Raw genomic sequence first — 12,862 nt, forward strand, 5'->3', positions numbered from 1 at the left:
CTAATCACACAAAAGTGTATTGAATTGCCATTGGAATACAATTAGGACTATAATAATGGTGTCCCAGTTCATGTAAGCTGCTGTCCCAGTTTACCAAATGCAAACTGAAAATATGGATTGTGACTCGGTGTACACAAATAGGTGTGTCGTGCCTCCTGTGAATACGATAACATTATTTTTTGTGTGATTATAGGAAACATATAATGAACTACTCGTTTCTGAATTCTGCCACAACATCTTAATTGGGATTAGGTCTGGAATTTTACTAGGCTATTCCAAAACTTCATGTGTTGCTTTTTAAAAATGTTCATGTAGTCTTGATTGTGTGTTTTGGATCATTGTCTTGCTGCATGACCCAGCTGCACTTCAGCTTCAGCTCCCTGATGGATGGCCTGACATTCTCCTGTAGAACTCTGATACAGAGCAGAATTCATGGTTCCTTCTATTAAGGCAAGTTGTCCAGGTCCTGAGGCAGCAAAGCATCCCCAAACCATCACACTACCACCACCATGCTTCACCGTTGGTATGAGGTTCTTACTCTGGAATGCAGTGTTTGGTTTTCGCCATTAATGGGACACATGTCATCCAAAAAGTTATACTTTTGAATCATCTTCCCTTAGAACCTTCTTCCAAGAGTCTTGATGATCATCCAGGTGCTTGCTGTAGCACTAGATCAATAGGGTTTGTAGAATATTGTTTTTGTTTTTTACATAAATTTACTTTAAGCACCATTTCTCAATGTGCTCCACCTTATCTATTTTGTATAAAGTAGCAATTTTCTTTAACTTAGATTCTTCCCCTGATGTAGTTATAATTTTGTGACATTATTTTGACATTATGCACTCTGCAAAGCTGTAAAAATGATTGATTTCGTCTCATATACGCATAGCGTTTTACCACAGACTTTTATTTTGAAGGCAAAATCGGAAATCCGGTAATCTTAATGTTGCTGCTGAGACACTAATGCTGCTGCCATAACGCTAATATAGTTAGCTGCGTGTTCACATTTTCTAATTAATCTAAAATATGTGCTAGTTACTACGCAGGATTTGAGCCATACCGATAGTTTGCTACACCTTCTCCACAAAACTGCCTTAGATCAATCGTATAGTTAGTTACAAACCATGAGTTCCAACAACGTTTCCCTGTCAAAAGGTAAATATTCCATGCTAACTAGCAAACAAGTTGAAGCTAGTTTGACAGCTATAGCTAGCTAACTTTACGTACTAAGCTACGAAAACTGTTGTTATTTAGCAATATTTTCCGGAAAAAAAATGGAGCTAGTTTATGACATTGGTTAATGTAATCTGTAAAGGTTTAGTACGATGGCATAATAGTTTGCATGCCTGTCATTTCGTAAGACTGCGACCTTGACTTGTTGCCTCCTGTTTTTTTTGCTCAGCCAGGCAGTTACTAAAGAGTTCACAAAACCCCTTTCCCATGAAATAAATTATTATGATGCGTGTCAAGAAATAACTGCGACAAAACGACCTGGGAAAACTGTTTATTAAATTGACTTTAGGTGAACTCGCTCGGAAGAGGTGGTTTTAACTAAATAATTTTATTTCGACTTTGTTTATGGGAAACCATATCAAGCGAGTTATTAAGGGTTTTGCTCTGTTGTTAATTATCGAGAGCTGCGCGATTGGATATTTGAAGTGGAAGTTATGAAACTCCGTCTTGTGCTTCTATTATGGGGAAAAGTTCACAATGAAACGGACATTAAATAGGGGCATTGATACATTTCCATCTGGCCATCACATTAATTTCGATGCCATTCTAGGCTACTATAGCCTGCATTTGATCAAATAAATATTTTGTAATGGCGAAATCACCAGAGTCATTCATTGCAAATCAATTTTTGGCACTTGTGTATCCTACCTGTAGCTGGCAAAGGATTTAATAAATAGCCTATAACTTCAGTTTATTGCTTATTGCTGCTGTAGCCTTCTGTTATTATGCGATTATTAATGCCCAAGTTTAGTTAATTAATTTGGAAATTATCAATTGTGATCATGGTCACAGCTCGCCTCTATTGCAATTTGCCGAACAGCTGTTTGAATGGTTGCATTAGATTGACAGAAACAAGTTAGGCTAAAGTAAAAAGCCAAACACTGGTTGTTGACAAGTTTATTCAGTTCATATTCATATGATTCATATTTGATTCATTCAGTGATTGAAATTAAGTCCCCATCATCAGTAGCCTATTCCAGCATTCATTTATAGGCTATTAGGCAATACAAGCACGTCTTACCTTGAAATCGCCTTGCTATTCAGGTTGAATAAATTAGTCTGTCAATTTGATACATTTTTCAGTTTAGTTAACATCTTGCCAATACTATTGTAGGCGAGATCCTCTATCCCGAGAGACACAAACTCATCACTAAAACTCTCCTGTCGGATGTATTTATAGTTATGCGCAAAAAGGATGACAGTTAAATCGACATCCATTGATGGAAAATTATGTGGCGAATGATCTTTTTCTCCTGCAACATTTAGCATTTAATGTTGCTACAGGTCACGTCGACATTCCTTCTTAATTTCGCTCGATAACGTTATAGAAAAGGGGTTCATATATGAGGCCGAGAAAAGTATTTCTCTGTAAGGCAGGGATTCCCAAGCTAGGGGTCGTGACTTGATTTGAAATGGGGTCGCGAGAGAAAATGTGTGCACGGTTCATAGAACCGGGCTTATGCCGGTATCCTGTAGCATCTATTTGCGGTTGTAATAAACAGAGCGGTTTTCTTCCAACAAATGTGTCTCTTTTGAATGGTTTATGCTACAAAATATTATGACCCCTTTACTGAAAGGTAAGACTCTCAGGAACACATACGTACACACTCTACTATGCCGACAACCCATTAGAACTGAGTCGACAAGACCAGTCAATAAATCAGACTGGGGGGAAATATATCTTCTACACAGAAGATCTTACCACATCATCTTCTGAACTTCCCAACACCTTTCAGGTGCATTTCAGTCACTTCAAACCATACCTCCTTCAGATTGAAATACTACTGTCAATAATACCAGGAGCCTGCCTCCCGAGTGGCGCAGCGGTCTAAGACACTGCATCACGGTGCTTGAGGCGTCACTACAGACCCGGGTTTGATCCCAGCCTGTGTCGTGACCGGGAGACCCATGAGGCGGCGCACAATTGGCCCAGCGTCGTCCGGGTTAGGGGAGGGTTTGACCGGCCCGGGATGTCCTTGTCCCATCGAGCTCTAGCAGCTGGCTTCCGAGTTAAGCGAGCAGTGTGTCAAGAAGCAGTGCGGCGAGGCAGGGTCGTGTTTCCGAGGACACAGGTCTCTCGACATTCGCCTCTCCCGAGTCTGTACTGTAGTTGCAGCAATAGGACAAGACTGTAACTACCAATTGGATGTCACGAAATTGGGAAGAAAAATGGGTAATAAAATATAAATACCAGTAGCCACAGCAACCATTATGGAATTGCACAATGTGTTGAACAAAGGAGCTGATTGGCTGACCCTGCCCTTCCAAAATGGCTGCGGTGGCAACTGGTAACTAGCATGAGGATGAAAACGAGCAGTATTTCAATCTTCTCGGTGTATCAGTGTGGATAAAGATAAAATGTGGAGTACAATGGCATGTCCCATCCCTGCATTGAGTTTTTTTTTCCGACCCCCTATCTCGCACCGGCTCCACGGTGTCCTAATGATTGCGTTCGGACCTCCCGTGCATCTCAGTGTAAACAAGCGTAACGGAAGGGTGGGTATCTTCTGGCAAGCAGCCACCATCCCATTCCATTAAATGTAGCAACGTTAAAGCAACAAAATGTGACAACTGTAAGGTATGGATTCTTTACAGAGGTTGGAGCCCTACCTGAACTAGATACTGGATCAAGTATTATTATTTTTTTTACATTTATTTAACTAGGCAAGTCGGTTAAGAACAAATGTATTATTTATAATGACGGCCAACCAAAAGGTCTCCTGCGGGACGGGGGCTGGGATCAAAAATAAAAATATAGGACAAAACACACATCACGACAAGAGAGACAACACAACACTACAAAAAGAGAGAGCTAAGACAAAAACACAGCATGGCAGCAACACATGACAACATAGCATGGTAGCAACACATGACAACAACACGGTAGCAACACAACATGGCAGCAGAACAACATGGTAGCAACACAAAACAGGGTACAAACATTATTGGCCACAGACAACAGCACAAAGGGCACGAAGGTAGAGACACCAAAACATCACGCAAAGCAGCCTGTCTTAAGTGTCTGTTTTTTGTTTTACAGCTGAATTGGTGGCAGCCATCGGCGTGACTGCAGGAGCTACAGCTGCGGGCATCCTCCTCTTCCAGTACCTCTCCAAGGGGTCAGGGGTCAAGCCCAAGGTCAACCTGGACCTGCAGAAAGACGACCCCAAAGTGGTGCATGCTTTTGACATCGAAGATCTCGGGGACAAGGCAGTATACTGCAGGTGTTGGAGGTCCAAGAAGGTAGTGCTCGCTGTCGATCTGATACTCTGATACTCGCTGTCGATCTGATACTCTGATACTCGCTGTCGATCTGATACTCTGATACTTGCTGTCGATCTGATACTCTGATACTCGCTGTCGATCTGATGCTCTGATACTCGCTGTCGATCTGATACTTTCTGTCGATCTGATACTCTGATACTCGCTGTCGATCTGATACTCTGATACTCGCTGTCGATCTGATACTCGCTGTCGATCTGATACTCATACTTGCTGTCGATCTGATACTCTGATACTCGCTGTCGATCTGATACTCGCTGTCGATCTGATACTCTGATACTCGCTGTCGATCTGACACTCTGATACTCGCTGTCGATCTGATACTTGCTGTCGATCTGATACTCTGATACTCGCCGTCGATCTGATACTCGCCGTCGATCTGATACTTGCTGTCGATCTGATACTTGCTGTCGATCTGATACTCTGATACTCGCTGTCGATCTGATACTCTGATACTCGCTGTCGATCTGATACTCGCTGTCGACCTGATACTCGCTGTCGATCTGATACTCTGATACTCGCTGTCGATCTGATACTCGCTGTCGATCTGATACTCGCTGTTGATCTGATACTCGCTGTCGATCTGATACTCTGATACTCTTTGTATGATTTCCGTTTGATGGAAATGAATCAGAGAGAAGTATTGAGACTTGGCTCCTATACATGAGTCCTGTCTCAACCCCTAGAAATACATAGACACAGCATGGAAAGATGTGGTTGTGAGGAATCGGCCAACTAAAACAGACTGGAGGCTATTAAGGCAATGTTATTACTTGGAATTTTAAGATGTATTTACTGCATTCTAACAACTTTTCTGGCCCTAGTTTCCCTACTGCGACGGCGCTCATGCTAAACATAACGAGGAGACGGGGGATAACGTCGGTCCCCTCATCATGAAGAGAAAGGAGGCCTGAACAATCAATCATCCATCCATCCATTTGATTCCCATGACTGCCGCTGCTAACATACGGACGCCAACAAGTGCTCTTCACTACAGAAAGGATGGTAGAGGTTGACTCGACACGTGTACACCTGGTATTTACTCCAAATTTGAACGGTAACACTCTGTGTTAATAAGCAAATAATCACTTTTTTTGTTTGTAATTTATTGATTGATCGAAGCAACACTTATCACAGGACCAAACGGTTTATAAAATATTGTTGAAATTAGTTGTAATAATATCTAGAATGATGGTAGATAATTTCAGTGTGATTATCGAGGAAACGGGGGTGGTGGAAGTACTGTAAAATAAAGTGCAAGGCTGGTTGTATTTATTTAATTGAGCTTTGGTCTCTGTACGTTAAGTGATTTTCAGAATGCAAAAGACTTGCTTGTATGTTTGATCAATGTCTGCCCTCCAATGTTTTTGTTTTTTGTTTTGATACCATAGAGATGTAAAGACATCACAACGTTGTATATGGTCCCAGTATGGTGTCTGTGAACACACGGGCAGCGCCATTGAGGCCATCTCCATTTTGAAGTAGTTAATTTTCTTCTTCTACTACTTCTATGAGTTGGTAAACAAACTGAAAGGGTGTATACTCCCATCTGGAGTGTGTTGTTTAAACCCAGGTTGGTGATTGTACTGCCATCTGCAGTGATGGAGTGTTTACTCCTGAGTATAATTCATTGGCTGACTCTTCCTCATGACTTGGATGGAATTATGTGATCCTTCCTTAACCCATAGGAAGTCGACTACTTCAAAATGGTGAAAGTCCTCAATGGCGCTGCCCATGCTAAAACAGGCTTTTGGGATACCAGAGTCCTCTATCATTCTCTATGGTTGATACTCGGGGAGTTTTTCCTGACCACGGGACCTGATCAGGGATATCTCTGGACCTTTTTATTGGAAGCCATGACTAGGTACTTTACATAGTTATAGTCCATAAAACCATAACTAGGGCCCAGAGTTTTTCCATGGTCAGGTCATGTGGTTAGGAAAAACGTCTGGTTCTACTGAAGCGTTGTCAAGGAAACGGTGAGGTTTGATTTGATCGTTTTTGATTCAACTTGTGAAATCAAATTGTGTAAATGGTGTCAATTTTCAATGGATTTTTGGGAGATAAAGGTTCTGCAGGTTTCTTAGTTGGAGATGAATCGTCGGGAAGGATTGCTTCGTTGCCCTAAGTTTGTTAACGGGGAAGCAACAAGTCTAAACTTGTTCTATACTACATACCAATTGGATTCCTGGGTTGTGTTCAGTAGGCAAGAAACATTTGTGGAATGTAGTGAAACGAGGAGGTAGCCGACTCGAACATGATAAATACTTGTTTTTTTTGTTTTTAAAAAAAAAGGTTTTGCTACGGTTTACCCTATTGATCACAGCCCTGTACTAAACCCGTTTTAGTAGCTGGATCTGAACTTTTCATGCATCACTTCTGCCAAGCAGCTTATTCATTCACACCCAAGGAGTGCACATTTTGGTTTTTGCCCTAGCATTGCACAGCTGAATCAAATAATGAATTTAACAATCAAGCTTAGATTATTTGTATAAGCTGTGTAGTGCCAGGGCAAAAAAGTAAATGTGCACCCCTGGGGGGGGGGGGGGGGGGGGGGCTAAGAATGTGTAGGTAGTGTCTACTGTCTGTGTGACCTCTGATTTCCACAATATGTCATTCCATCCAAATCCATCACTTATTTATCAATAATAAAAAAAAAACATATCGATGTTCCTCTAGTGCTAGACAGTGTGTTATTTCCAAATGCTGTGAGCCAGTTCACACCCAAAGTAATGTATTAGATTGAACCTTACCAATTAAAAATCAATGAAAGGGATTTAATAGAAGGAATATGAAGTGTGAATATGAAGCATATTTAATCTCCCCGAAAGGTGTGCTCATTCAGAACTTCGTCTCTGGCTGATGTGTAGGCATAGGTGATGCAGTCCTGGATCAAATTCATTCAAATGTGCTACACTTTATTAGGTATGCCTTGGTAGCCTACAGCATTACAATGGAAATAGATGGGAAAGTGGAGTCTTGCCTTGACGACCTGTTTCAAAACCAAGGACAGCAACAATTTATTTTGACCTATGATTTGAAACTTATTGATTCACTTTTAAATGTGTCTATTTCTGTGTGTGTGCGATTGCATGGGTAAATGTGAACACTCTTTTATTTAACTTTGTAAAAAACAATTACAGTTGGTGCAAGTTGAAATATAATTAATGGTATAATGGTTAATGATAACTACAGATGGAGTTAATTCAAGGGTCTCTATATCCAACCCTTAATGGTGCCCCTCTTAGATTAATTTAGATAAGATAATTTAGATAAGATAACCAAATTTTTTACATTGAACATTTTATTTAACTAGGCAAGTCCAGTTAAGAACACATTCTTATTTACAATGACCGCCTACCGGGGAACGACAGATTTTTTTTTTTACCTTGTCAGCTCGGGGATTCGATCTAGCAACCTTTCGGTTACTGGCCCAAAGCTCTAACCATTAGGCTACCTAAATCAGATCAATGAATTATTCTAGTAATTCGTCAGTAAATGATCTTGAATATGAATTAGCCAAAAGTCACAACGTCGTTGCGTTGTCGACAAGGAACCTGCAAGTAAGCATTTCGCTGGACAATGTATACCATGCATATCCCGTACATATGACTAGTACAACTTGAAACTTGAATTAAAGGGTAACTACACTCAAATCAAAATGCCTTAGATTTTTTTTGCCCAGACCTCAAACGTGGTCTGCTGATGTGATTTAAGCATTGATTTTCTGTATTTTTATTGAAAAAGTGTGACTTTGAGGGGGGGGGGTCAGAAACCTATGAATTTCTGACTCAGTTGACAGGGCCATTTATCTATTATTTCAGTAGTAGGTTTACTGTTGGCCTACTGCACAGTACAGCTTGAGTTGGCCTGACTGAAAGACCAACATGGGATGGATCATTTTAGGTCATCAGAGTGTGTCTCCACTTCAATAAGCCTCCAGTCATAACCAAACAATCAGTAAAGAAAATGACATCTAAATGACAATGACATTGCCCATCTTATTTTTAGGCGCAGTCTCCTTAAAGACCCAGTGCAGTAAACATTACATTTTTCCTGTGTTTATATCATATCGTACGACAGCTGATGAAACTACACTGTAAAAGTGTGACAACGTACATCTTGGCCATGTTCTGTTATAATCTCCACCCGGCACAGCCAGAAGAGGACTGGCCACCCCACATAGCCTGGTTCCTCTCTAGGTTTCTTCCTAGGTTTTGGCCTTTCTAGGGAGTTTTTCCTAGCCACTGTGCTTCTACACCTGCATTGCTTGCTGTTTGGGGTTTTAGGCTGGGTTTCTGTACAGCACTTTGAGATATCAGCTGATGTACGAAGGGCTATATAAATACATTTGATTTGATTTGATATTTCCTTATAGTTGCTGGTTGAAAGTTCAATCTACACAGGAACTTCTAAACAACAGGTTCACATGGCTGGGAGTTTCGGCTTTCCATGGTGACATCACCAACCCATGCTGGAAATTGGTTAATAGACCAATAAGAAAGAGAGTTCTAAACCTCTCTGCCAATAACAGCTAGTTTTCAAGTTTTCCCCTCTCCACTCGGACCACTCCTAGACAATCTTAGCAACATTTTTGCTTGAGAAATTGTTTTTTGGCCAAAAAGCGTTTTTTTTTTTGTTTTTTTTTTTGTTGTTTTTTTTGCACACTTTAATCTAATACCTGCAACTTTAGGAGAGTAATGTCAGAATGTGAGAAAGCCAGTAGAAGCGGGCGGAGATCGCCTAGACAGATTACGTTTTTTTCTTCTTCTGGTTAACTAGATCTCTGGCTCCGTCTTAACTAATGTGTGTCTTATTTCATCAAACAGTGAGCTTAAAGCATCACACAAGCTCAATGCATATACAGTTGATTTTCTTAAAAGAAAGGTTACATATGGAAAAATACACGTTTCGATTGGTTGAAAGAACAAGACTACTTTCGGTTGGCCAATAATTGTTTTAGTCTAGGACAACCCTACTGTTATTTCTGCTATGATTCAATTAACTTATTTCAGTCATTTGAGTGTTTTTTTGGATAGTTATCTAATGTTGGTGGGGCATATTATTGTGTTTTAATGGTATCACAATGATAAATATAATATCCCTTAACCACTGCGCCACCCGGGAGGCTGTTCATAGACTACTTACAGGGTAAGGAAATCAATTTGTCATTTGGAGGATTTAATACTTTAATCAAACATACCAGTATATCTGCATCTGTACTTAAGAACAAACAGGGCATAAATAATATTTATATCATGAACAACGATAAAGTTGATTGGTACTCACCACTAGTTCTGTTCCTGAGCTATAGCGTTAGTAGAATGAATGATGAGTCTACTGAAGGATGAGAATGAATGATGAGTCTACTGAAGGGTGAGAATGAATGATGAATCTACTGAAGGATGAGAATGAATGATGAGTCTACTGAAGGGTGAGCATGAATGATGAATCTACTGAAGGATGAGAATGAATGATGAGTCTACTGAAGGATGAGAATGAATGATTGAGTCTACTGAAGGATGAGAATGAATGATGAGTCTACTGAAGGATGAGAATGTGTGCTCTTGTCTTTTATACCATCTTTCTGAAACAGGGAGACAACCCTCTTCAACCTATGCAACAACTCCGTTGACGTTGGCTCACATGCTTCAAAAGCATAGATGATAACCAGGACGATAACCAGGACGATAGCCAGGATGATAGCCAGGATGATAACCAGGATGATAACCAGGATGATAGCCAGGATGATAACCTGGGTGATAGCCAGGATGATAACCAGGATGATAACCAGGACGATAACCAGGATGATAGCCAGGATGATAACCTGGGTGATAGCCAGGATGATAACCAGGATGATAACCAGGACGATAACCAGGATGATAACCAGGACGATAACCAGGATGATAGCCAGGATGATAACCAGGATGATAGTGGCGAGTGATTACTAAGGCATGTAGTTTCAGGGTCAATACTAGTTAATGGGCCGACTTGCTAGCCGCTATGCTTTTCTTGCTATATTACCCAGGTTGAAGGTCGCTGAATCATACACATTACACAAGTTAATTGGGGGCCACTTGGCACACATCTACAGGTAGAAGAAACGTGGGGGTGGGGGGTGGGGGGGGGGGGGGGTGGGTGTCATATAAGGCTTGGGAAATCAGTTTGAAGGCCACATTGTGAGCACCACAACATAATTAACATAATTTACGAAATAAACATATGAAGATTTGAAGTAGACTATTTATTTTGCATTCCCCAATTTTTCAGCAGCCACCCAGTACCACATACAACACCCACGGTCACAGACACCACCCAGTACCACAGACACCACCCAGTGTCATAGACACCACCCAGTGTCATAGACACCACCCAGTACCACAGACACCACCCAGTACCACAGACACCACCCAGTACCACAGACACCAACCAGTACCACAGACACCAACCAGTACCACAGACACCACCCAGTACCACATACACCACCCAGTACCACAGACACCAACCAGTACCACAGACACCAACCAGTACCACAGACACCACCCAGTACCACATACAACACCCACGGTCACAGACACCACCCAGTACCACAGACACCACCCAGGGTCATAGACACCACCCAGTACCACAGACACCACCCAGTACCACAGACACCACCCAGTACCACAGACACCACCCAGTACCACAGACACCACCCAGTGTCATAGACACCACCCAGTACCACAGACACCACCCAGTACCACAGACACCACCCAGTACCACAGACACCAACCAGTACCACAGACACCACCCAGTACCACAGACACCACCCAGTACCACAGACACCACCCAGTGCCACTTCACCACCCAGGGTCATAGACACCACCCAGTACCACAGACACCACCCAGTACCACAGACACCACCCAGGGTCACAGACACCACCCAGGGTCACAGACACCACCCAGTGCCACTTCACCACCCAGTACCACAGACACCACCCAGTACCACATACAACACCCACGGTCACAGACACCACCCAGTACCACAGACACCACCCAGGGTCATAGACACCACCCAGGGGCATAGACACCACCCAGTACCACAGACACCACCCAGTACAACAGACACCACCCAGTACCACAGACACCACCCAGTGTCATAGGCACCACCCAGTACCACAGACACCACCCAGTACCACACACACCACCCAGTACCACAGACACCAACCAGTACCACAGACACCAACCAGTACCACAGACACCACCCAGTACCACAGACACCACCCAGTACCACAGACACCACCCAGTGCCACTTCACCACCCAGGGTCATAGACACCACCCAGTACCACAGACACCAACCAGTACCACAGACACCGCCCAGGGTCATAGACACCACCCAGTACCACAGACACCACCCAGTACCACAGACACCACCCAGGGTCACAGACACCACCCAGGGTCACAGACACCACCCAGGGTCACATACACCACCCAGGGTCACAGACACTACCCACGGTCACAGACACCAACCAGTACCACAGACAACACCCACAGTCACAGACACCACCCAGTAGCACAGACACCACCCAGGGTCACAGCCACCACCCAGTACCACAGACACTTGGTTAGAACAGAAATGTGTTTTTTCTGCCTTCGAAAATGTGTCTTCTATGTTGTGAGCAACAAGGTCAGCCGCTGAATGGAGAGCTATTTTTGGGGTTAAGTGCCTTGCTCAAGAGCACAACGGTAGTGGATGGTGGCAATAACCTGACACCAGCAGCCCTCCAGTAGCCAGTTCAGTCAGGGGTTGGGAAATAGGAATACAGTAGTAGGCTACAACAACATGTAGTTTTAAGAGGGAGTATCCCTCTCAACCAGCATGACCACCGTGTGACAATCTAGTTGCTGCAAGCCTTCCCCTCCCTCAGAAACAACCCATGAAATTGAAAAAAAAAACAAGTCTTTCAAGTTGACGACAGTTGGCCTGTTGTTCGAAGAAGGTAGGGCAGGACTTTGGCACAATTAACTCATCAACAATGGTGCAATTAAGTTTTGTTTATTGGAGCTCTCTTTTTTTTCATAAATTAGACGACTATAGCAGGTGGAGACTCCTTTACCCTGATTATCTTGTGAATGAACAATAGAATTCTAATCTGCCAAGGCCACTATTGGCCCAATCCCAGACCTCAGATGTTTTTATCCAAAGCGATTTACAGTAAGTAGTATGTGTGCATACATTTTGATATGGGTGGCCCCAGAAAGTAAACCTTACAACCCTGGTGTTGCTAGGTGCCATGCTCTACCAACAAATTTGAATACTACTGAATAGAGATCGAGATTTCCAGGATGTTGTCTGTCTGCCATCCA

The 12,862-nt window shown here is 42.6% G+C and overlaps 1 protein-coding gene across 1 annotated transcript; it reads left to right on the forward strand.

Moving 5' to 3' along the window:
• Positions 1 to 936: 936 nt before the first annotated feature.
• On the forward strand, positions 937 to 7,188 carry LOC139367902 (CDGSH iron-sulfur domain-containing protein 1-like). Its single transcript, XM_071106278.1, has 3 exons — positions 937 to 1,155; positions 4,274 to 4,476; positions 5,340 to 7,188. Exons 1-3 carry the CDS (start codon positions 1,125 to 1,127, stop codon positions 5,427 to 5,429), a joined length of 324 nt encoding a protein of 107 aa, XP_070962379.1. The 5' UTR covers positions 937 to 1,124; the 3' UTR covers positions 5,430 to 7,188.
• Positions 7,189 to 12,862: the final 5,674 nt, after the last annotated feature.

Source organism: Oncorhynchus clarkii, chromosome 16, assembly GCF_045791955.1.
Source record: "Oncorhynchus clarkii lewisi isolate Uvic-CL-2024 chromosome 16, UVic_Ocla_1.0, whole genome shotgun sequence".
Lineage (NCBI taxonomy): Eukaryota > Metazoa > Chordata > Actinopteri > Salmoniformes > Salmonidae > Oncorhynchus > Oncorhynchus clarkii.